The 24,872-nt window shown below is 45.7% G+C and overlaps 1 protein-coding gene and 1 pseudogene across 1 annotated transcript; both read right to left on the bottom strand.

Moving 5' to 3' along the window:
• Positions 1-6,112: 6,112 nt before the first annotated feature.
• On the bottom strand, positions 6,113-15,425 carry LOC116459771 (HLA class I histocompatibility antigen, A alpha chain-like; annotated as a pseudogene).
• A 3,381-nt stretch (positions 15,426-18,806) lies between these two features.
• On the bottom strand, positions 18,807-22,303 carry LOC116460053 (patr class I histocompatibility antigen, A-126 alpha chain). Its single transcript, XM_032140909.2, has 8 exons — positions 22,052-22,303; positions 21,652-21,921; positions 21,132-21,407; positions 20,278-20,553; positions 20,059-20,175; positions 19,584-19,616; positions 19,394-19,441; positions 18,807-19,223 (listed from the first exon to the last, which is right to left on the bottom strand). Exons 1-8 carry the CDS (start codon positions 22,122-22,124, stop codon positions 19,219-19,221), a joined length of 1,098 nt encoding a protein of 365 aa, XP_031996800.2. The 5' UTR covers positions 22,125-22,303; the 3' UTR covers positions 18,807-19,218.
• Between the last annotated feature and the right edge of the window lie 2,569 nt (positions 22,304-24,872).

Below are 24,872 nucleotides of genomic sequence, written 5' to 3'. Positions count from 1 at the left end.
TATTTTTTCACTTGATCCCTGAGCCTCTGCAGAAATGCAGAGGGAGTCTCCTCTTCTTGTTGTTGGATCTCGAATGCTTTTGGGACATTTTGTGTCCTAGGGGTGGACTGCATAATCCCTCTAATTATTAGCTCCCTAAGGTCTCGCATTTGGACCCGATCCCTGGGGTCATTATTATCCCATCCAGGATCTGCATTTGGGAATTTCTGCTTAGCTGGCAGGACTCCTTACCCAGGAGGATGCTGCTGTCTCTCCCAAATGATTATGGCTGCCCTTCTAATTATTCCCCTCTCTTTCCCAGTAAACAGAATATTCATGATTGAATTATCTTAGCCCAAGTATAAAAATTAGGTTCTAAAAATTGATCCAGCTGTTCTGCTAAACTGAGGGGATCTTCCGAGAGTGGCCTCATTTCCTTTTTAAAATTCCTAACCTCAGTACTTGTTAAAGGCACACTTACACATCCAGTTTATTATTATTATCATTATTATACTTTAAACTCTGGGATACATACGCAGAACATGCAGGTTTGTTACATAGGTATACATGTGCCATGGTGGTTTGCTGCACCCATCAACCCATCATCTACATTAGGTATTTCTCCTAATGCTATCCCTTCCCTAGCCCCCTACCCTCAGACAGGCCCCAGTGTGTGATGTTCCCCTCCCTGTGTCCACGTGTTCTGATTGTTCAGCTCCCATTTGAGTGAGAACATGCGGTGTTTGGTTTTCTGTTCTTGTGGGTCTCTCCCAGAGAACACGTAGCTGATGGTTTCCTGAGAATGATGGTTTCCAGCTTCATCCATGTCCCTGCAAAGGACACGAACTCATCCTTTTTATGGCTGCATAGTATTCCATGGTGTATATGTGCCACATTTTCTTTATCCAGTCTATCATTGATGGGCATTTGGATTGGTTCCAAGTCTTTGCTATTGTGAACAGTGCCACAATAAACATATGTGTGTATGTATCTTTATAGTAAAATGTTTATAATCCTTTGGGTATATATCCAGTAGTGGGATTGCTGGGTCAAATGGTATTTCTGGTTCTAGATCCTTGAGGAATTGCCACATTATCTTCCACGATGGTTGAACTAATTTACACTCCCACCAACAGTGTAAAAGCGTTCTTATTTCTCCACATCCTCTCCAGCATCTGTTGATTCCTGACTTTTTAATGATCACCATTCTAACTGGTGTGAGATGGTATCTCATTGTGGTTTTGATTTGCATTTCTCTAATGATAAGTGACTATGAGCCTTTTTTCATATGTTTGTTGACTACATAAATGTCTTCTTTTGAGAAGTGTCTTTTCATATCCGTCGCCCACCTTTTGATGGAGTTGTTTGTTTGTTTTTTTCATGTTAATTAAGTAATTTGTAGATTCTGGATATTAGCCCTTTGTCAGATGGACAGATTGCAAAAATTTTCTCCCATTCTGTAGGTGGCCTGTTCACTCTGATGATAGTTTCTTTTGCTGTGCAGAAGCTCTTTAGTTTAATTAGATCCCATTAGTCAATTCTGGCTTTTGTTGCCATTGCTTTTTGTGTTTTAGTCATGAAGTCTTTGCCCATGCCTATGTCCTGAATGGCATTGCCTAGGTTTTCTTCTAGGGTTTTTACAGTTTTAGGTCTTATGTTTAAGTCTTTAATCCATCCTGAGTTGATTTTTGTATAAGGTGTAGGGAGGGGGTCCAGTTTCAGTTCTCTGCATATGGCTAGCCAGTTTTCCCAACACCATTGATTAAATAGGGAATCCTTTCCCCATTGCTTGTTTTTATCAGGTTTGTCCTTCTTATGTTGTTCTAATTCTTTCCTCAAGTTTGGATAAGGATTTAAGAGAGATTGGGTTTAGCTCCTTCATGATCTCCCAAATCCTTTTCCTCCGACCTTCCTTTTGCCCCCTGATCTCCCTGTCCTCTACTTGGCGAGATGAATAGGGTGTAGGGCAAGTGTGTTAGGGGATCCCAGGGCTTTTCACTGGGTGAGGGCTCTTTACTTTGCTCTTTTTATTTCTCTTCGAGGGGGAACATGGGGGTCAATTCACTAATCCAACAAACAGCATAACCCATCGCCTCTTGTGAAGATGGGGTTTTATCATTCACATAGAGAATTAAACTTGGCATATACAGTCCTTATTTGAGCTAAACTTAGGCCAAAGGACTGAAGGCTGATGAATGGGCTTTTTAGGCCAGATAAAACAGAAGTACATTATTATTTTTTGTTTTTCCTTATTTCAGGTTTTCTAGTTATTTTTGAGTCAGTTTTGGCAATTTCTATCTTTGTATGAATCTGTCCATTTTATCTAAGTGGTCTAATTTATTGACTTCAGGTTTTTCAGAGTATTCACTTATAATGCTTTTTAATTTCTAAAGGGTCACTAGTGATAATCTCTCTTTTGTTCACAATTTTGGTAATTTATCTCATTTCTTATCATCTCTGTTTTGACTGTTGGTCAAGAAAACAGACAGAGGCAGCAGATGGCTATGTGATTCTCTAGTGGGAAGGCTTCGATCATACATAGCTGGCAAGCCAGACTGATGCCAGCAACCCCAAAGGAGCTGCCAATGGATCTTGACAGGAAAGTCACTGACTCTGGATTGGGCTATGCTCAACCAGGGGAAGAGGTCAATGCTTCAAGGGCTATGAAATAACCAGAAAAAAAGAGATTGCACCAATGTGGACTGCTGAGTCCCATTTCTTTACTCAAGAAAACACACTTTACAGCCTCAAATGGCCAACAATGTCCTCCTCAGAAGAAAACTTTGATAGAAAATTGAAATGGTCAGTTGAAGGATTGTTTGTCTAAAAACTAGCAATATAGTTGTTGGGCAATATAAACATGAAGGACTGGCTTTTACATCTTCATGAATGTGCTCACTGTCCACATGGGTGGGGCTGCAAGAGTGACTCCTCTAGATAGCTTCCTCTCTTTTACCTGATGGATCAGGACAATGCTGTTATGACTATACATACAATTCTTCTGAAGGGGAAAGGATGCTGGAATAATAACTACACTTCACCTCAAATTTCTTTTTTCATATATGATGCAGTGGTACCAGGAATAGGGATGAAAATCAAAGTGCCAGAAACAGGAATTATCTTTAAGCCAAAAACCATAACTATAAGAATTCCCAAGCAACTCAAGGATGGTGCTATGCCTTCATTTCATCTGGCTAAGTCAGGATCAACAGTAAATAGAGCTATATAGCCTGATGGTCAGATGGCGCCCACTGGTTCTTTACCTACATAACCTACCCTCTATGACCAAGAGTAGACCGAGGGAAGGCATGCTAGAATACTATTGCTGCCTGAAGTCCAGGCCAGCACAGCAGCCAAACCTGATGTCACCTCTAAAACTGGAAAAGACTGATATAAAGGGACAGAAGGAGGAATAGTGGCTGAGGGTAAGTGAATAAATCAAAGGGTTATGTAATGAGGAAAATTCAATATTAGCTTAACTCCTCAAAAGTGCTGTGAGCAAGAGAAGATATTGTCTCTTAGGTCAATTATACTGGGTGCCTAAAAGAGTGAAGCCATATGTCCCTGAGATTGTTCTTGTTTTTGGAGCCTGGTAAGGTTGAGTGGTGTCTGCAAACCTGAGTGACTTCATTCTGGGAGACATATTCATACGAGAGGATGGTAAACTGTTCTAATTTTGAATGACTGAATGAGACTCTGATAATATGCCAATACCTCTTTACTTTTGTAATCCTTTTCCTAGGAAAGATATGTGGTCAAAGAAAAGCGGGTAATCTGAGGTATAACAAAAACATTTAGTCTTTGTCCCTGGTTTCTCCTAAAAACCTTAGAATCTCTTGAGTGATAAGAGTTAGAATATTGATGAGAGGACTCATGGCTGAGCGGACCCTGGATATCTTGAGAATGGGGGCTGGCCGCCAGAGACACACACCTGTGATGAGAGTGCTGTCTTATACCATTTTGTGTTGCTATAAAGAAATGTCAGAGACTGACTAATTTATATAAACAAGGTTCATGTGGCTTGGGATTCTGATGTCTGGAAATGTTTGAGCATTTGGTGAGGGCCTCAGGCTGCTCCCACTCATGGCAGAAGGCAAAGGGGAGCTGGTATGTGCAGAGATCACACGGTAAGAGAGGAACAGAGAGCTTAGGAAGTTGCCAGGCTCTTTTTAACAACTGGTTCTCTTGGAAACTAAAAGAGTAACAATTCATTCACTTCTGAGAGAGGACAGGATCTCTTTATTCATAAAAGATTGGCCCCCATGACCCAAACAGCCCCCATTAGGCCCCACGTCCAACGTTGGGGGTCAGATTTTAACATGAGGTATCAGGGAGTAGATATTTATATCATTGCGTTCTGTCCCTAGCCAGCCAGAGCTCATGTTTTTCTCCCATCGCAAAATATGATAATTTCCCAATTGTCCCAAATGTGCTAGGTTGTTCCAGCATCAACTCAAAATTCCAAAGCCTCATCTGAGACTCAAGGTAAGTCTCTATAGCTGTGAGCTTGTAAAGTTTTAAAAAGGTTATTTACTTCTAAAATATTAATACAAGAATGGAAGAGACATTTCTTACACATTTCCATTCTAAAAGGAATAAATGGGCCAAAAGAAATGAATGCAGTGTCCTCACAAGGCTGAAACTCATCATGGAAGATATTAAAATTTAAAGCTCTAAAATAATCTCCTTTGACCCTGTATCTTGAATCCTGAGCACACTGGTTCAAGTGGTGGGCTCACAATGCCATTTGCAGCCCCACATCCTTGGCTTTGCTGAACATAACCCATATAGCTGCTCTCATGGGTGAAAATTGAATACCTATGGATTTTCCAAGCTGAGCTTGCACATTGCCAGTGGCTCTACCATTTAGTAGTCCTAGCATGGGTCCTGCTCCTGCAACTCCACTAGGAGTTGTCCTGGATATTAAATTTCCCCTTTAAATACCAGTTCCAGTTTCAGATCATTTTTTTGCTCACACATATGTGCATAGACTATTAGAAACAGGAGGCCAAATCTTGAATGCTATGCTGCTTAGAAATTCCTTCTGTCAGATACCCTTAATCATCACCCTCATGTTCAAAGTTCCACAGATCCCTAAGGAGAGGGCAGAATGCCTCCAAGTTCTTTGCCAATGCATAACAAAAGTGACCTTTCCTCTAGGTCCCAGTAAGTTCCTCATCTGCATCTGAGACCTCATCAGCCTGGACTCTGTTGTCCATATCACTATCAGCATTTTGGTCACAACAATTTAACAAACCTCTAGGAAGTTCCAAGTTTTCCCCCATTTTCTTGTCTTCTAAACTCTCCAGACTCTTCCAACATCTACCTGTTACCCAGTTCCAAAGACATTTTCACATTTTCAGCTACCTTTATTGCAGTACCCAACTTCTGATACCGATTTTCTGAATTATTCATTCTCAACTGTTATAAAGAAATACCTGAGACTGGGTAATTTATAAAGACAGAAGGTTTAAATTGGCTCATGGTTCTGCAGGCTATATGAAAATATGATTCTGCCATTTTCTTAACTTATGAGAGGGCCTCAGGAAACTTTCAATCATGCTGGAAGGTTAAGGGGAAGCAGGCATGACTTACAAGCCTGGAGTAGAAGGGAGAGAGAGCAGGGAGGTACCACACACTTTTAAACACCAGATGTTGTGAGAACTATCACAAGAACAGCACCAAAGAGATGGTTCTAAACCATTCATGAAAGATCCATCCTCATGAGCCAACCACCTCCCTGAGGTGCCACCTCCAACCTTAGGGATTACAAGTGAACATGAGATTTGGGTGGGGACACAGATCCAAATGATATCAGGGGTCATGGTGGACATGAGAGTGGGCTGGTCTCCCCCCTTCTCACATGATACCAGGGATATAGACACATTCAGATGTCTTGGCAGAAAGAGAAGCCAGAGGCGCTTGAAGTCACAAAGGGGAGGCATGAACAAATCTTGCATTTCAGTCCCTCAAAAGGCAGTCTTAGAAAAAAAATAGTCATGAACAAATTCAGGTCAGTCATAGGTAAGTGGTGACACTGAACAGCCCACCACACCCTCAAGAATAGCAAATCTAAGACTCCAAATTCTAGCTGTATCCCCTCTGCCCCAACTCCTCTTTCACTTCAGGCCCTTTAGGTGTCACTTTTACAAGCCTTGAGAGACACATCAGAGCCCTGGTACTTTCCCTGTTTGGGGTGGAAAAAAACAAAATCTGGTCAGAGCCCACAGGTGATGTGACTAAAGGAGGAATTGTGGGGTGGGTGAGCTCCCCCATGGGCTCCTGTCTACACTATCCCAAGGATCTCAGGATTCACTCTCCCACCCCTACCACACTTACATGTAGCCTGAGCATAGCTGCCTCCTTTTCCATCCGTGGAAAGAAAAGAAACTGTGAGAGGCCAGGGAGGAAGCAGGGTCCTGAAATCCCAGAGGAGTTTCCAGAGCTGTGACTGCAGACCCAGGTCAGGATCAGGATACCCTGGGTAAGAGGATGTGTTGAAACTGGACTAATTGTCCTAGTGAGGTCTGTCCTCTGCGGGTGCCTTCCCCTGACCTGTGTCTGCTGGGAGTCAGGTTCCCATGACTCCAGTGAAGGTGATAAATTTGTCCTTCATTTTCACAAGTTCTTTACAAAAGAGTAAGTGTTGATAGACAGAGATGGTACCTCACGACTAGGCAGGATACAAGCCAACTCCTATCTGGGGCGGGGAATCCACCAATGGAAGAAGAAAACTCGGAGCTCACCCCTTTCCTACCTGGGCTCTTATTCTTCCACATCACAGCAGTGACCACAGCTCTGGTGAAAACAGCACCAAGAACAACCAGGACAGTAACGATGCCCACGATGGGGACGGTGGGCTGGGAAGACAGCTGTAAGAAAGGAGGGGAACGTGAGGGGCCCTGACCATCAGGCCTCAAACCCTGACCTTGCTGAAGGGCTGCAGAAGGGCTCCTAGTTCCCCTGAGAGGAGACATGACCCCTCATCCCCCTCCTTACCCATCTCAGGGTGAGGGGCTCTGGCAGCCCCTCGTGCTGCACATGGCATGTGTATCTCTACTCCTCTCCAGAAGACACCACCACAGCTGCCCACTTCTGGAAGGTTCTGTACCCTGCAGGTCTGGTCTCCACAAGCTCTGCAGCCTACATTTGGTCCTCCCCATCCCACTACTGGGTCAATGTGATCTCCACAGGGTAGAAGCCCAGGGCCCAGCACCTCAGGGTGGCCTCATGGTCAGAGATGGGGTGGTGGGTCATGTGAGTCTTTTGGGGTTCTGAGGGGAAGAGTCAGAAAATTCAGGCACTTTGCATTCCTTATGGGACATTCCACCTCATGGGACCATCCTGAAAATTGACGGGACACCTGAAGTGGGGAAGGGAGCAACTCAGACACCAGTCTAGACATAGGCACCTGGGGCAATCTTCTATTCCTTAGAAAGTTCTAGTGTGTGAGGCCGGAACAGAGATTTCTGGTCCTGACCTGAGCGGAGGCCGAGGGACTCAAAAGAGCTGGAATCAGACCCACAAATACACATTGAGTGTGAGGCAGAGAACAAGGCCTGAGAGGAAAATTCCTGGTGCCCAAGGCTGCGTTGGGGACAAAGGGGACCGCTGATCAGTATTCCAGGGATTGTCTTCCCCTCCTTTCCCTCAGAGACTTCATGCTTTAATTGTCCCAGAGTGCAAGGCGGGCCCTCAGTCACTCTCTGGTATAGGATCTGAAAACCCAGGAGGACTCTTCCTCCTCAGGACAAGAGGGAGAGGGATGTTTTAGCATTGGTCCCATTTTCCTTCTCTTCTGTTGGAATGTGACTCGAGGAGATCTGCAGGAGATCAGGGAGGCACCCCGTGGCCGCTGGTACCTGGGCACTGCAGCCTCTCCTTCCCATTGTTAAGGACTTTGCAGAGCCACTCCGCCCACCTTCCCTGCAGGTAGGTTTTGAGCAGCTCTGCATGTTCCTCCGCCAGGGCATCTGAGCCTCCTTGTCCGCTGCAGTCCAAGAGCGCAGTTCCTGGTTTAGGACGAGCTAACTGGCGCCGTCACAGGGTGTGTTCATATCCACTGAGGAGGCTGCAGTCCGAGTCCAGGTCGCAGCTGTGTACCCATTGGAGGGTGTAAGACCCATTCCCAGCGACCGTGGTCAGCCCAGGCCGCTGAGCCCCGCCTCAGCCTCGACCAACCCCCTGGGATTTGGGACTGAACAGAAAATGGAATCCGGTATAGGCGCCTGGGGCTTTTATTGGGTGGAGGATCTCCGCTGGTCCCACAGCGGAGTAGCACAATCTTAGTAACAGTGTGTAGCACAGTACAGCGGGTAGCACAATCTTGGTAACCCCTGAATGATCACGAATCTAATTTGTAAAAGAGGTGATTTTTGGCCGCATTATATATAAATGTGTCTAAACGCATTGCAGTTAGACTCACAAAGTTAAGTTTTACTTTCCCAGACTGTGTATCTGTGACTCTGGTCTGTTGTATTTTAAAATTATCTTTATCTTATAGCCCTGAGTTTGTGTGCGCGAGTCCAAGACATCTCAAGACAAAGCACAATGTGTTACCATATATTGCAACCAGGAGCCTGGACAGAATTTAATCACCTCAAATTTGCAAGTGCTCAGTGCAGCCAAAGTGCCCTTCACCAGTGCTCATGCACCGCCTTTATTTATTATTTAGTTAGTTAGTTAGTTAGTTAGTTATTTTTAGACAGAGTATCACTCTGTTGCCCTGGCTGGAGTGCAGTGGCACGCTCATGACTCACTGAAGCCTTGACCTCCTGGGCTCATGCGATCAATGCTCCTCCTTCAGCCTCCAAGTATCTGGCGCCACAGGCTTGTACCACCACTCCTGGCTAATTTTTCTTAAAAAAATATTTTTAGAAATGAGGTCTCCCTATGTTGCTCTGGCTAGTCTTGAACTCCTGAGCTCAAGTGATCCTCCTGCCTCAGCCTCCCAAAATGCTGGTATTATTACAGGCATGAGCCACAATGGCCATCTCATGCACCTGCCTATATTTATGAATTATTCACATCTAAGCTATGTGCATATTTTATTGGGACACTTGGTATTCTTTTCTAACCTGTTTATCATAAGGAGGCAATTAGTTATTAGACTGCCCCACAGAATGTATTAAAGACCAAGGTGCAAGTAACACTGTGCCAAGCTCTGAGGATAAATGGATTAAAAATCTATAAAACACTGTGTTTAAGTCTGAGAATTCTATTGCTTTAGAATTCTTTCTCTCTGTTCCTTTACCTCACCTCCTGCTTCTCCAGCCCTTCTGTCTGTCCCTGTCACCCATCAGGCCCTCCTCTCCCCTTAGTCTCTACTACTCTGCCACTATGGAATTGTGGCCCTAGCTCTGCCCCCTTGCCTGCTGCCCATGACTGTTCTCCCCACAATGGTCAGAAATCCTTCTAATGTGAGTCAGATTGTGTCATTTCTTCACTTAAAACACTCCAATGGCTCCATCTCACTCTCAAGAAGCCTCTAGAATAGAAGACACATGAGCACAGGGGCTTTGGGTTGTTTTGATCAAAGTTGTGTCTGCAGCATATAAAAGCATATCTGGCACATAGTAGGCACTAAGTTAATTTTCTTGACTGAATGAAATATGATTGCGTTAAAAATTGTATCGCACAAAAATCACAAAATGAAAAATGCAAAGCAAGTTAGGAAACATTTGGTTTTATGCAATTACTATGCATATCAGTTCATAAATTCATTCCAGTGGAGAAAATGTCATATGCTCAGCTGTTGAATCTGTTTATGAATTTTCTGTTAGTACGTAACGAATTACCACAAACTTAGTGGCTTAAAAGAGCACACATTTATTTGTCTGCATTTCCTTCATCAGAAATCCAGGCCTAGTGTGAGAGTTCTTTGTTCAGGGTTTCACAAAGCTGTATCCTCATCTTAAGATTGGGTTCTCCCCCAAGCTTATATAGAGCTCATTGGCAGAATTCGGTTTCTGGTAATTGTAGGACTAAGATCCCTATTTCCTTCAGGCTATCAGAGTAGACAGTGGGAGGGCTTCTAATTCCTATTGGCCACCAGTGTTCTTTCCCCACGATCCCTCCATTTTCAAAGCCCACAGTGGAGGAAGCCCCTCACACTGAATCCCTCTCACACTGTGAGTCTCTATTCTCAGGAAGAACCCAGTCCTTTTCAGAGCTCACCTGATTAGGGCAGTCCCAGCAGGATAATCCCCATCGTAAAGTCAACTGACGGGGGACCTGAAATATAACTGCAAAATCCCTTCACAGAAGCACCTGTATTAGTGTCACCTGAGTAACTGGGGTAACGTGAGTAACCAAGGGTGGTTATTGGGGTGTCATCATAGAATCAGCCTAGCATAGCCTGGATCTTCCTTTTGTGTTTGAATAGAACATACAAATTGAAGGTAAAAAAAATAGATCATTGTTAATGATAATAAAATATATCTCATATAGCCATGAAAATTCTTCTTAAATATTAAAAACAGATGACATATTTAATATCTTATAATGAATTTAGAGCAAATGAAAAACTCAATGATTCATCCTCTCTTGTGAAGGTGTATTAGTTATTTACCGATGCATAACAAGTCACTTAAAACTTAGCAACTCAAATCAACAAATATTTATCATGTCCCACAGTTTCTACTGGTCAGGAATCCAGGAGAGGTTTCTCGAAGTGCTTCTGGCTCAGGGTCTCTCACAACGTTGCAGTCTAGTTGTCATCCAGGGCTTTATCATCTGAGGGCTCAAATGGGGCTGGGGATTCACAAGACACAAGAACATCCCACGTGGCTGTTGGAAGAGGCTTCATCTTCTTATTGCCTGGCCACAGGAGGCCTGACTTCCTAGTCACTTGGAGTTTCCACAGGCCTGCTTATGACACAGCAGCTGGCTTCCCCCAAGACTCATGATCCCAGAGAAAGAGAGAACTAGAACCAAAGTAGAAGCTGCAATAAGTTTTTTTTTTTTTTTTTTTTTTTGAGACAGAGTCTCACACTGTCACCCAGGCTGGAATGCAGTGGCTGGATCTTGGCTCACTGCAACGTCTGACTTCCAGGTTCAAGTGATTCTCCTGCCTCAGCCTCCTGAGCAACTGGGATTACAGGCATGCACCACCACACCCGGCTAATTTTTGTATTTTTTAGTAGAGATGGGGTTTCACCATGTTGGCCAGGCTGGTCTCGAACTTCTGACCTCGTGATCCGCCCTCTTGACCTCCCAAAGTGTTGGGATTACAGGCATAAGTGACCACTTCCAGACTTAGCGAGTCTTATGATCTACACCCAGAGTCACAAACTATTATGTCAGCATTACTCTATCAGTCTGTAAGCGAGTCATCAAGTTCAGGCCACACTCACAGGAAGGGAATGAAGCTGCACCTCTGCAAGGAGGAGTATCAAAGAATGTATATGCATGTTAAGTATGTACAGTATGCATGTTAAGTAACGTACAGAGTTTAATCACCTCAAATTTGCAAGTGCTCAATGCAGCCAAAGTGCCCTTCACCAGGGCTCGTGCACTGCCACTATTATTTATTTATTTATTTAGTTAGTTAGTTATTTTTAGACAAAGTATCACTCTGCTGCCCTGGCTGGAGTGCAGTGGCATGCTCATGACTCACTGAAGCCTCAACCTCCTGGACTCACGCGATCAATGCTCCTCCTTCAGCCTCCCAAGTAGCTGGCAACACAATTAACATTATTGTTTCAGGATTTTGTAAATCAAATACTTCTTATATCTGACTAATTTTCTTTAATATTTTAAAATTATCTTTTGTAAAGTAATGAATAAAAATTTGAGACAGAGAAAGGAGATACTAACAATATCTCAGATTTTTTTTGCAAATGCTTTTAATATTAATGTTCTCTTTGATGAGTTGCAAGAAAGTTGAGAAAATATAGCAGCTAGATCAAAGAGTCCCAAGACTTTGGTGCCATACAATAATGGCTTTACAGTCATAACTATCTTTGTTTTTCCTCAGAAGTTTCTAATTCCTTTTAAGAATGCCCAAAATGCCAATTTTCTTACTCAAGCTTCTACAAAAGTATTTGCCTAATCAGGGCGCTTTGCAGTTAGAAAAAATGTGTCTCACATCTTTGTCTATACAGCTAACTTAGCATCACCACAACGATTTGGTTTGATGTGGTAGACAGAAATGGTTAACTCCAATCTAGGAACAAGATTTTTCAATAACTGGGTATTCAGTGGGCATCCATTGATCAGTTTAACATCTTTTGCTGTGTTTTTTAATTAGATTGGTAGAAGTGATTTGGACTCCAGTATGATTCTGAAAAATACAGTTATTTTGTGGTTCTAATGTTGCTGTAAAAGCAGCTCTTTCATGTTTTACATTCTTATTGCTATTTTATCACTAGTTATTCCTTTATGTCTTTTTATTTAATTTATTTTGCTCGACAGTGCTTTTTTTCTATTCTGTAAAAGTTTAATTCACTTGTATGTGTGGTAAAATTGAGCAACATATCAAATTCTCAAATTCTTTGCGAGATACAATTGCCTTGCACATCAGATTGAACATTGTATACCAGAGAATGTAGAGAGTTGCCAATTAGCCAAGAATCAAATGACTTATTTCTAGCCAAGGCTATTTTTTATGGCATCCTGGTACTCTCTGTCACATGGCTCTTTACAATTGGCTGTGGCTTTGTTTTAACACATGTAGTTATCACTAGGGATCCTTGCAATGAACTTTTGTGTTTTCTTTTCTCTTTCATTTCCAAATAATCAGGAATGGCACACAAGGTGCATTTTGAAAATTACCACTATAAATATTTGTGGGCTGGGAGCAGTGGCTCATGCCTCTAATCCCAGCACTTTGGGAGGCCGAAGTGGGTGGATCACCTGAGATCAGGAGTTGGAGAACAGCCTGGCCAACATGGTGAAGCACAGTCTGTACGAAAAATACAAAAATTAGCCTGGCATCATGGCAGGTACCTGTAATCCTAGCTACTCAGAGGCTGAGGTAGGAGAATCGCTTGAACATGGGAGGCGGAGGTTGCAGTGAGCCGAGATCACACCACTGCACTCCCATCTGGGCGACAAGAGTGAGACTCCATCTCAAAAATGAATGAATGAATAAATAAAATAAATAAATAAATAAAGATTTATGATCAAGTAACTAACTACCTGGACATTCTCTCCTGGCATAAAAATCAGAAGCTACGAAGCCACCCTAGACTGTTGCCCAATCCTATCCGCCAAAAGGAAACTCTATCTTGAGTCTTGTATTTACTATTCCTTTGCAATGTCTCTAAAGATTTTTACAATAAATGTATATGCCTAAATCACAGTCTGACCTGTTTTTTTTTTTAACTTCCCTGTACAGAGAACTCACACTATATGTATTCTCCCGGGATGCGTGTTATGTGTAGGAGAGTTATCTTTGATGTGGGAGGGTGCTGTTCATTCATTTTTACTGCTAAAATTTTACTTTTCGTGATTATATCACAATTTTGTTAATTCCCATTGATGCATATGTGATTGTTTCCAGTTTTTTGCCATAACATTGGTGTACACGTCTCTGGGACACATAGCCAAAAATCTCCCCAGAGTGTATGATCAGGAGCAGATGGTGGGATTATACAGTGTATGGACATTAATCATACAAGATAAGGCTAATTTGATTTCCCAAATGCTTGTACCAAGAATGGGAAAGAACTTATGTTTCTCATGTGCTCTGAAAACATTCAGTTGAAGGTGGAGATTACATGTTAAAAACCACTGTCTTGGCTACAGAATCACCCTAGGCATTTTTTCATATTCCATTAATAACTTCCTTTTCTTTACTTTTATCCTGTAAATTATGGCATTATACTTTAAGCATAAGATTCAAATAATGCTTCTTTTTAGCCTGACCACATAGAGTTTGTGCAAAAATGGAGGGAGGAAGAAACCTCTGAGAGAGGAAAGGAGGAAAGAAAGATGGAAGGACAGAGAAAGACAAAATGAACATTTTCAAAAAAGAATAGGAGGAAAGGATTAGAAACAGCAAGTGTGGCTAACATTATTAAAATGTATGGAATTAAAAGATGTAGATAACATCCATGGAATAATAGAAACTTAAGAAAGCCTTAATAGTTATTAACTGCTGTGTCACAAACTACCTCAAAATTTAGTGGCTTAATACAACAAATATCTGTTAATTCAAAGAGATACTACAAAACAAGCAAAATAGATTTTATGGGGGTGGCAGAAGTTGGATAAAGAGATGGATTTTACAGGTTGGAATAAGTAAGAGTTATTGGTGTGCACGTGGAAATACTTTTTAGTCCAAGTCCTCCAAGGAGCAGATGCCAAGATGAGCTTAAAGTCTACGGCATATTATGAGGGGACACACCTGTAAGGGAATATGAGAAGTGAGCCAGAAATCCCTAGAAAAGGCAGCAGACAATGGTGCAAGTGTGACCCCAAGTTCTGGACAGAAGGAGACAAGGTTTGTTCGATGCATCCTAGAGCAGAGGCAATCTAAGGAGAGTTGAGCAAGGGCATGGAGGAGTCCTGGAGCCACATTTGGCCATCAGAGGAGTCCCATGTTTCCCAGTAATGGCCTGCCTTAGTGTGCTTGCTGTGACTGGTCACTGGCTGAGAACAACTCATGGGAAGCAGGGCTTCTGCACTAATCCTGCTGAGGATGTCAGAGCACAGAAGCAGAGACGTGGGACATTACCTAGGAGTATCACTCAATCCTTCCTTCCTGAGGGTTCTGGGCTCTTGAATATCAAACCCTCTCAGGCTGGGTTGCTGGATGATTCTGCTCACACTTACAATGGACAAGGGAAACCAGGACGTCCCCAAGTGGATTCCTGGTTTCCACACACACTTGTCCTGCTCTTATTGTGTGATAGCAGCCCTGCCTCCTCCTCTTCTCACCTGCTTGTCTCTGGGCACATACTATTCAAATATCCCTGAGTGCAACCACAATGTGTAGTTCCATGGACTCTCATTTGTCTCTTTGCCAGGGTGCCTTCTTTGGGCAACCAGGACCTCCTACCCTGCAGAGTCCAGATTTTGGAAGTAAGAAGAGCAAAATCACCCTGGGGGTGAATATAATGAATAAAATAAATAAATAAATAAATAAATAAATAAATAAATACATGTGTAAGCAAATTTATTTATGTATTCATGTTATTTATGTATTTATTTATTTATTTACTTATAAATAAATCAACCTGGGGTTGAATATAAGGAATGAGACACACCTGCTTTGACTTCTTGGTTTTTGGACCCACGTATTCTTCCTCCTGAAAACAGCACCATAGAGACGTCTTTGATTCAATACATGCATCACATCCTGAAAAATGGCACCCATTCCTCAGAGGGTTTCATCCAAGCTGGTACTGAGTTGTGCCTGTAGAGTCCTGTCCATGACTCTGTGTGCCTGGCAGCACCTGAGAGGCGCAGGTGGTGATATGACCAGGGGATCCCATGGTCATGGCCCACACTTCATCCCCTTCCCCAAGAGGTGTGTCCCCCAGGCAGATAATGTACTGAAATTCTGAGCCAGTGGATCAGGAATGCCAGTAGTGTTGTTGACTGAGGGTCTGAGAGCAGAGAGGAAAACCACACCACATCGAATAGGTGCCTATCCCTGTGAGGATGAACTTCTGCCCCTTCCAGGATGGATGGTGTTCAAGCTATTCAACTTGTCACTTAGGGGCTAGTCAGTTGCTTTAAGAAATAGTGCCCTATCGGTGCCTATCATTGGTCTAAATGCTCACGAGCAGAGTATTCAGAGGAAGCAGTAGCTGGGTGGGCCTTGGTAGTGGAGAGACAGTGCTGCTGGACTCATTTGTAGCTTCATCCCTGCCACTGTGGTTGCTCCACTCACGGGTCCTTCCTATCAGGCCTGGGCTGATCCATGATGCGGGCTGGCTAACTTCAATTTGTCTTCAATTTGTTTGGTTATTCAGGGCTACATCAGGACTAGGTGTTTTCTGTGGGTGTTAACATGGAATTGAGGCTCAACCGACATGGACTATTTTCATCTCATGGTAGATGCCGTTGGGCCTGTCCAATCTATGACGCTATGGGTCACATTGGAGCCAATACACACGAGCACTTGGAATCACATGATTGCTTGATGTCCCATGATCAAGGATTCTATCTTATCAGGGCCAGTAACATGCTAAAACTTGCTTCTAACAGGGAGCATGTTTCTCTGCTGTGGACTCCGTGGCCTTACTCCAGATCCCAGGCCCTGCATTCTGACTCTCCCACTGATGCTTGGTTCAGCTCCATCCTGCTTCTTTCCCCACACAACCACCTCCAGCACCAGGGGTCTGAGGGATGATTGACTGTACCACAGCCTGGGTCTACTGCAGTGTCCTTTCCAGTCCAGGCCCCACTCAAAGCTGGCCTCCTATATCACCCAGAGTGTCAGCCAAAGCAATATACTTAGATGTGGAATGTGGCGTTGCCAGAACCCAGAGAGGCTCACCAAGTAGTGTGCTTCCTTCCTTCTGGTGAGGATGCAAGATGCAAGTGTGTCTTTTACTTTAGAAGGGAGAACTCTGCATGCCCCTAACCACTGGACCCGTAACAGTTCACTGCAGTGGCCACTCTTGAAGCTCTGTAAGGTTTATCTTCACCTTCTGCAGTGCACATGTTTTGCCAAGGAATTCAGCGTACTTTCCTGCTCTTGTTCATCCTTCCCAATTTATGTGATATTGCCAATGAAATGAAGAGATTTAGTATTCTGTGAGATGTCTGATTCGTCCAGGTCTCTTAAGGTGATATTTATAGAAGGTTGAGGAGTTAAGGTAGCCCTGATGCAAGCTATCGATAAATGTATTATAAATCCCATGTGAATGTGAATCATTCCATATCCATCTTCTAAATGGAGTGGGAAGGAATGCACTCACCAGATCCACAGCTGCTTGCCATGTGCCTGAGGCCTTATTAATCTCCCCAGGCAGTGATATCCAGCCAGCATGGCAGCTGCAGTCAGGACTCCTACTTGGTCAAGTCTGGAGTAATTCCATTCGTTCTTTAGCCATATCAGGCTTCTGCAGGTACAGATTGCTGAGTTATATGGAGATAACAGGCAATTCCAACACCACCCCACATCGTTCAGGTCTGTAATGGCAGTGCCACCCCTATAATACCTGCAGTACCCTCCACAAGACCCACCCTGGGGCACAATATTGCTTCTGGTTTGGCTTGGATGAGGGATGTTTCCCTTTGGGCTTCAGCACAATGAGATCCCATACTCTCCAGACTAGGGACACAGTGTGGGGTGACTCCAGTTGCCAGTGCATCAAGGCCAATTATGCACTCAGAGAATGGGGAGATAACCAGGACAGGGTTTATGGAACCAGTGATTCCACCGTGGGGCATAACGTGTCTAGGTTTATTCCCTGGCCTCTGTAAGCCCCACTGTGATGGGGGGCATAACGGTGCTGTGGGAATCTGGGCAGCAATGTCAGCTCACACCCAGTGTTAATACTTATACTATCTCCTGATTAAATGGCTATAGGCTCCTTTGCAGAAGGGGTGATGGAATTGTCCCATCATGTACCATCATCGTGTCCCAAGGTTCTTTCTCTTAGGGATATGGATAGCTCCTCAGTCACTGGATTCTGAATCTGAAGCTTGCTCCTCAATTCTTCCATGCTTATCACAGATATCAAGCAGTGCCCTTGCTGTCTGCCCATCTTTTCTGACCCTGGGACACCACCCTTTATTAACCTTCCCCACAACTCCTTGAAGGTCAAGCCCCCTTGGCTGATACTCTGGGTTATCACAGTAAATGTGCCCTCTATTTTTGCAGGTCACTGAAAAGCAGGGTTCCTAAAGCATTCACTCCTGACCCTGAAGGAGGTGGGTGCACTCACTCCAGGACTCAGGTTCACCAAAGATAAGCAAAAAAGTCCTCACATTCAAAATTGTCCTGGGCCACATGCAGCCCACAAGCCGTGGGCTGGACAAGCTTGCATCTAGAACGTATGCACCACAACGCCAGAAATTTTTCTGTTTTTACTTTAATGATGCTTTCTAAATGCAAAAGCAGTCATATCCCTAGCAGACGACAAATGTCAGCTGAATGAATGATCACTGTAGAGCACCTCCCTATTCTAAAGCCCATATCTTTATTAATGTAGCCACAGGGCAAATGTTGTTTTGTGGCAGCTAAAGAACATCAGTTCACGCGGACATCCATGCCGCCAGTGCTTTTCTCACCAGGGCTGCTTGTGTGTCCTCCCTCCCTCCTCCCACACCAACCCTCCTGCACACTTCGGCACAAAACCATATTTTTCTCTTCAGGAACAATAACCCTAGCCTTATGGGTACAATTTTTCAACCACATATGAATCTAAATTAGACTCTGCTTTATAAATCTATGAGTTTGGGTTGGAGCCAGCACTAGGATTACTACAACTCAGGGCAGGAAGAAGAGTAGGAGGGCAGAAGAGGAGTTCCAACAGAAAGTTAACTATGATGAGAAACTATGGGTCCCCTCCTCTCTGCAAATGTCACAATCTGGTTCCTTTAAAAAGATTGGAGAAAAATCGAAAATACAATTGAGGAAAAAGCCCTGGGAGGAGGGCAAGAGCTGGACAGGTCTGAAAATTTGTCTCTTGATACCACAAGGAGATTTGTATGCAGGGACCACCCTAGGTGCCATTCAGCTCCCTGTGATCACAGATCTTGGTGGGACAAGGTTCTACTGAAGGGCCAAAGAAAATGGAGCAGCAAAGATGACCCAGCCAAGCAGTGACCACATAAAGCCCATGGTGGCTGGAACAGAAACTGGGCACAGCCCCATCTACTCTCCTCCCCTGCAACAAATCAGCATAAGAAACACGTGGACTCTGGAAGGTTCTCATGTGTTCCATTTATTTTGTCTCTCAAATTTTAGGAATATTCTCCTTTAATTAACTCATCAACCTCTCATGGCAAGAATTTGAGAAAGTAAATTTATACTCAGGTTCTAATTTTAATAGGGAAGGAAGAATTTACAGCTCAGCGCACCATGAAGTTGAGACAGAGATGGAGACACCTCAGCCCCACCTCTCTGGAACAGGAAAGATGATTGGGGAGGGAGCACAGGTCAGCGTGGGGAAGAGGGTCATGGTGGACACGGGGGTGGGGTGGTCTCCCCATCTCCTCACACTATGCCTACAGGAACACAGACACATGCAGGTGCCTTTGCAGAAAGAAAGTCAGGGTTCTTCAAGTCACAAAGGGAAGAGCAGGAACCTCTCAGTCCCACACAAGGCAGCTGTCTCACACTACAGAAAAAAAATATTCATGAACAAATTCATATCCGTCACAGTGAGGGGTCACACTTTAAATAGCCCATCGCATGCTCAATACATCCAATGCAAAGAAACCCCATAGCACAGCTGTGTCCACGGTTCCCTCCAAAACCCAACACACATCAAGTCCTCCAGGGTCTCACCTTTACAAGCCGTGAGAGACACATCAGAGCCCTGGGCACTGTCACTGCCTGGAGTAGAACAAAAACAGGACCTGGTCAGATCCCACAGAAGATGTGGCTAGAGGAGGAATTGTGGGGTGGGTGAGCTCCCCCATGGGCTCCCAAACACAATTTCCCAAGGATCTCAGGGATCATCCTCCTTCATACTTACTTGCAGCCTGAGAGTAGCTCCCTCCTTTTCTATCTATGGGAAGAAAATGTTCTGTGAGATACCAGAAAGGAGCCAGGGCCTTAAGGTCCTAGAGGAACCTCCTAGTCTTGGAACCCAGAGAAGTTTCCAGAAATGTGTGACTGCGGACCCAGGGCGGGATCAGGAAACATGAAGAAAGTTGGTGTGGGTCCTGGACCAACCGCCCTCCTGAGGTCTGTCCTCAGGGACCTTCCCCTGTGACTTGTGACTGCTGGGATGAGGTCCCATCACCGCCATAATCAAGGTGATAAATCTGTCCTTCATTTTAACAGGTGCTTTACAAAAGAGTAGGTGCTGGCACACAGGGCCCAGGCTGGATAGGCCCATGAGTGTGGATGGTGCTTCCCAGTAACGAGGCATGGCACACTTCTCCCTGGGGCTTGGAACCCTCAGTGGGACAAGAAATCTCAGACCCCACCCTTCACCCCTTCCCCACCTGAGCTCTTCCTCCTCCACATCACAGCAGCGACCACAGCTCCAGTGATCACAGCTCCAAGGAGAACCAGGCCAGCAATAATGCCCACGATGGGGATGGTGGTCTGGGAAGACGGCTCTGGCAAAAGAGGGGAAGGTGAGGGGCCCTGACACTGCTAAATGTCTCCAGAGAGGCTCCTGCTTTCCCTAAGAGACATGACACCCCCATCTCCCTCCTTACCCCATCTCAAGGTGAGGGGCTCGGGCAGACCCTCATGCTGCACATGGCAGGTGTATCTCTGCTCCTTTCCAGAAGGCACCACCACAGCCGCCCACTTCTGGAAGGTTCCATCCCCTGCAGGCCTGGTCTCCACAAGCTCCGTGTCCTGGGTCTGGTCCTCCCCATCCCGCTGCCAGGTCAGTGTGATCTCCGCAGGGTAGAAGCCCAGGGTCCAGCACCTCAGGGTGGCCTCACGGTCAGAGATGGGGTGGTGAGTCATATGTGTCCTGGGGGGGTCTGACGGGAAGAGTCAGAACATTCAGGCATTTTGCATCTGTCATGGGACACTCCACCAGCACGCATGTGGCCATCTTGAGAATGGACAGGACACCCGGGATGGGGAAGAGAGCACAGAACCCAGACACCAGCCTGGACACAGGCACCTGGGATAATCTTCTATTCCCTGAGGAGGGAACAGCGACTTCTGGTCCTGACCTGAGTGGAGGCTGAGGGACTCAGAAGAGCTGGACTCAGACCCCCACGCACATTGAGTGTGAAGCAGAGAACAAGGCCCGAGAGGAAAAGTCACGGGGCCCAAGGCTGCTGCCGGTGTCAAAGGGAACCCCGATCAGTATTCGAGGCATCGTCTTCCCGTCATTCCTTCAGAGATTTTTATCCCTTAATTGTGTCAGAGAGCAGGGCAGAACCTGAGTCACTCTCTGGTACAAGATCTGGAAACCCAGGAGGATTCCTCTCCCTCAGGACCAGAGCGAGGGCGATATTCTAGTGTTGGTCCCATTTTCCTCCCCTTCTTGTGGGAGGCTAGCCCGGGAGATCTACAGGCGATCAGGGAGGCGCCCCGTGGCCCCTGGTACCCGTGCGCTGCAGTATCTCCTTCCCGTTCTCCAGGTGTCTGCGGAGCCACTCCACGCACGTCCCCTCCAAGTAGGCTCTGTCCTGCTCCGCCACACCGGCCGCCTCCCACTTGCGCTTGGTGATCTGAGCCGCCACGTCCGCCGCCGTCCAAGAGCGCAGGTCCTCGTTCAGGGAGATGTAATCCTTGCCGTCGTAGGCGTCCTGCCGGTACCCGCGGAGGAAGCGCCCGTCGGGCCCCATGTCGCAGCCATACATTGTCTGGATGGTGTGAGAACCTGGCCCCGCGCCCGCAGTCAGCCCCGTCCTCCGAACCCCGCCCCGCCCCGACCAACCCGCGGGGATTTTTGGCCTAAACTGAAAATGCAACCGGGTAAAGGCGCCTGGGCCTCTCCCGGGTCAAGGGTCTCGGGGTCCCGCGGCTTCTGGGTGGATCTCGGACCCAGAGACTGTGGGGGACCCGGCCCGTCCGTGGGGAATGGGGAGGAGTCGTGACCTGCGCCCCGGGCCGGGGTCACTCACCGGCCTCGCTCTGGTTGTAGTAGCCGCGCAGGGTCCCTAGGTCCACTCGGTCAATCTGTGCGTTGGCCTTGGAGTTCCGTGTGTTCTGGTCCCAATACTCCGGCCCCTCCTGCTCCACCCACGACGCCCGCGGCTCCATCCTCGGGCTCGCGGAGTCACTGTCGAACCGCACGAACTGCGTGTCGTCCACGTAGCCGACTTCGAGGTACCGGGGCTCCCCACGTCCGGGCCGGGACACGGTGGTGCTGAAATACCTCATGGAGTGGGAGCCTGAGGGCGAAGAGTGGCTGAGACCCTCCCGACCCTCCTCCCGGCGCGGCTCCCCGGGTCCTGCGCCCCCGCCAGGCGGGCCCCTCCCTCCTCCCCGCAAAGGCCGTTTCCCTCCCGACCCCGCACTCACCTGCCCAGGTCTGGGTCAGGGCCAGGGTCCCCGAGAGTAGCAGGAGGAGGGTTCGGGGCGCCATGACCGCCATCCTCGGCGTCTGGGGAGAATCTGAGTCCCGGTGGGTGCGTGGGGACTTTAGAACCAGGACCGCGACGACACTGACTGGCTTCTCTAGAAACCCGACACCCAATGGGAGTGAGAACTGGGTCCGCGTCGTGAGTATCCAGGAAGAAGGACCAGGTGCAGGTTGTGAAAAGAAGAGAAACTGCGGAGATGGGGAATCCCCAACGCTGGGCCTCCCCAATCCATACACCGCCTTCGGGGCCTGAGACCCTGAGACCACGCCTGGGGCCCTGGGACTTCGCCCTGACCCCGCTCCTCCTGTGCCAAGCGCTCTGTCTCAGTGTTTCCCTGAGTCTTGGCCCAGGAGCTGTCTGAGAAACCAGGGAGAAACCCCAGACATTGGCCGCGTCCCTCTCCTTTCACTTTTCATCCCGGAATCTCCGTCCCTGAACTGGACTCCTGGCCTCCCACTCCTTACCTGTCCACCTGGACTCTTCTAGAAGAAAACTCACCCCACGGAGCTTGGTGACAGACAGTGAGAGTGAGCTTGCTCTGGGAATGGAGGTATAGATTTTTGTTGTTGTTTTTGTTTTTAATGGGGAAAAGTTGGGCCTGAGTGCATGAGACAGAATAGAGACCAGTTTGCTCTTTGTTTATTAAATACATTGGGTAGCAGAATCTTGATAACCCCTGAATGATCAGGACTCTAATAGGTAAAAAAATGTGACTTTGGCCCCTTGATGTATAAATGTGTCCAAAAGCGTTACAACAGGACTCACAAAGCTACTAAGTTTCACTTTCCCAGACAGTGTATCTGTGACTCCTGCTTGTCGTATTTTAAATTTACCATCATTCCATGGCTCTGAGTTTCTGTGTGAGTCCAGGACATCTCCTCAATACAAAGTAGCCACTGTGTCCCTATATGTTGCAACCAGGAGTCAGTACAGACTTTATTCACCTCAAAGCTGCAAGCGCTCGATGCAGTCACAATGCCCCTCACTAGTGCTCATGCACTGCCTGTTTTTAGGAAGTATCCACATCTAAGTGTTGTGTATATTTTATAGGAACACTTAGTATTTTTTAAACCTGATTAACATAAAAAAGATTAGATTTTAGGCAGACCCACATAAGGTATTAAAGACCAACTGTCAAGGACACCCTGTGAAACTCTGTAGATGGATGTATTAAAATCCAGAAAACAATGTATTTAAACCTAAGAATTCTGCTGCTTTTGAATTCTTTCCTCTGCTCCTTTTCCTCACCCCCTGCTTCTCTAGGCCTTCCCTCCGTCCCTCTCATCCTTCAGGCCCTCCTCTCCCCGTAGTCCCCACCACACTATCACTTGTGAATTGTGACACTAGCACCGTCCCATGATCTGCTACGTGACTGTTCTCTCCAGTGTTCCTGCTCCTGTGAGTTAGAGTGTATCATTTCTCCACTTAAAACACTCCAGTGTCTCCACCTCGGTCTTGTGAAGCTTCTGGAGTGTCAGGCACGTGAGCATATGAGGGGATACCTGGTTCATTGTAGGGACTAAATTAATTTTTGTTGACTGAATGAATGAAATGCGAGTGTATTAAATTGCATCACAGATAATTATAAAATGTAAAACACTGAAAAAGTTCAGAAAGATTTTATTTTGTGCAACTAGTGTGTGTATCAATTCAATTCATTTGTGCACTACTATGCCTGGCAAAACAACACCCATTTATCTGTTTATAGTTCCTTGGTCAGAAATCTGGGCAAGATGTGGATAGAATCTCTGTTCTGGGCTTCCAAAAGCTGTGTTATCATTTTGAATCCTCCTTCAGGCTTACACAGAGGTGGCAGAATGCAGTTTCTGGCAGTTGTAAGACTGAGGTCCCTGTTCCTTGCTTGCTGTCAATGTAGAGAACAGGGAAGGCTGTGCTCACTTCCTGGTGCTCACCAGCATTCTTTCCTACACAATCCCTTCATTTTCATTTTCTTTTCTCTCTTGTCCTCTATGTTTTTTGAAAAGGGAGTCTCCCTCTGTCGTTCAGGCTAGGAGTGCAGTGGCGTGATCTCAGCTCACTGCAAGCTCCACCTCCCCAGGTTCATGCCATTCTCCTGTCGCAGCTTCTCGACATGGCTGGGACTACAGGTTCCACCCACTACGCTTGGCCTATATATATATATAGTATTTTTAGTAGAAACAAGGTTTCACCATGTTAGACAGGATGGTCTGGATCTCCTGATCTCGTGATCCACCCACCTCGGCCTCCCAAAGTTCTGTGATTACAGGCATGAGCCACCATGCCTGGCCCACAGCCCCTTCATTTTCAAACCCCATGGTGGAGGAAACCCCTCATACTGAGTCCCTCTCACACTGTGAATCTCTATATTCAGGAAGAACCCTGTCCTTTCAAGGGCTCACCTGATTAGGACAGTCCAAGCAGGATAAACCCTGCCTAAAGTCAACTAATTGAGGCCCTTAATTATATCTGCTAAATCCTTTCACAACAGCACCTATATTAGAATTGATTGAGTAACTGGAGGAAGGTGAATGACCAGGAGCTGGTTGTTGAGGCCATCATAGAATCAGCCTAGCAAGGGTAGAATCTTCAATTTGTGTTTAATTAGGACACAGTTGGAAATTGAAGTTCAAGTAAAGTGATCATTGTGAATGGTCATCAAATACATCCTTTTCAGCCATGGAAATTCTCCTTACCTTTTAAAACTAAGTTACAAGTTTAATATCTTTTTTTTTTTTTTTTTTCCTTTTCCCCTTCTTTTTTTTTTTTTTTTTTTTTTT

This window comes from Hylobates moloch, unplaced genomic scaffold, assembly GCF_009828535.3.
Source record: "Hylobates moloch isolate HMO894 unplaced genomic scaffold, HMol_V3 SCAFFOLD_20, whole genome shotgun sequence".
NCBI lineage: Eukaryota > Metazoa > Chordata > Mammalia > Primates > Hylobatidae > Hylobates > Hylobates moloch.
This window is presented reverse-complemented; position numbering and strand designations above follow the sequence as displayed.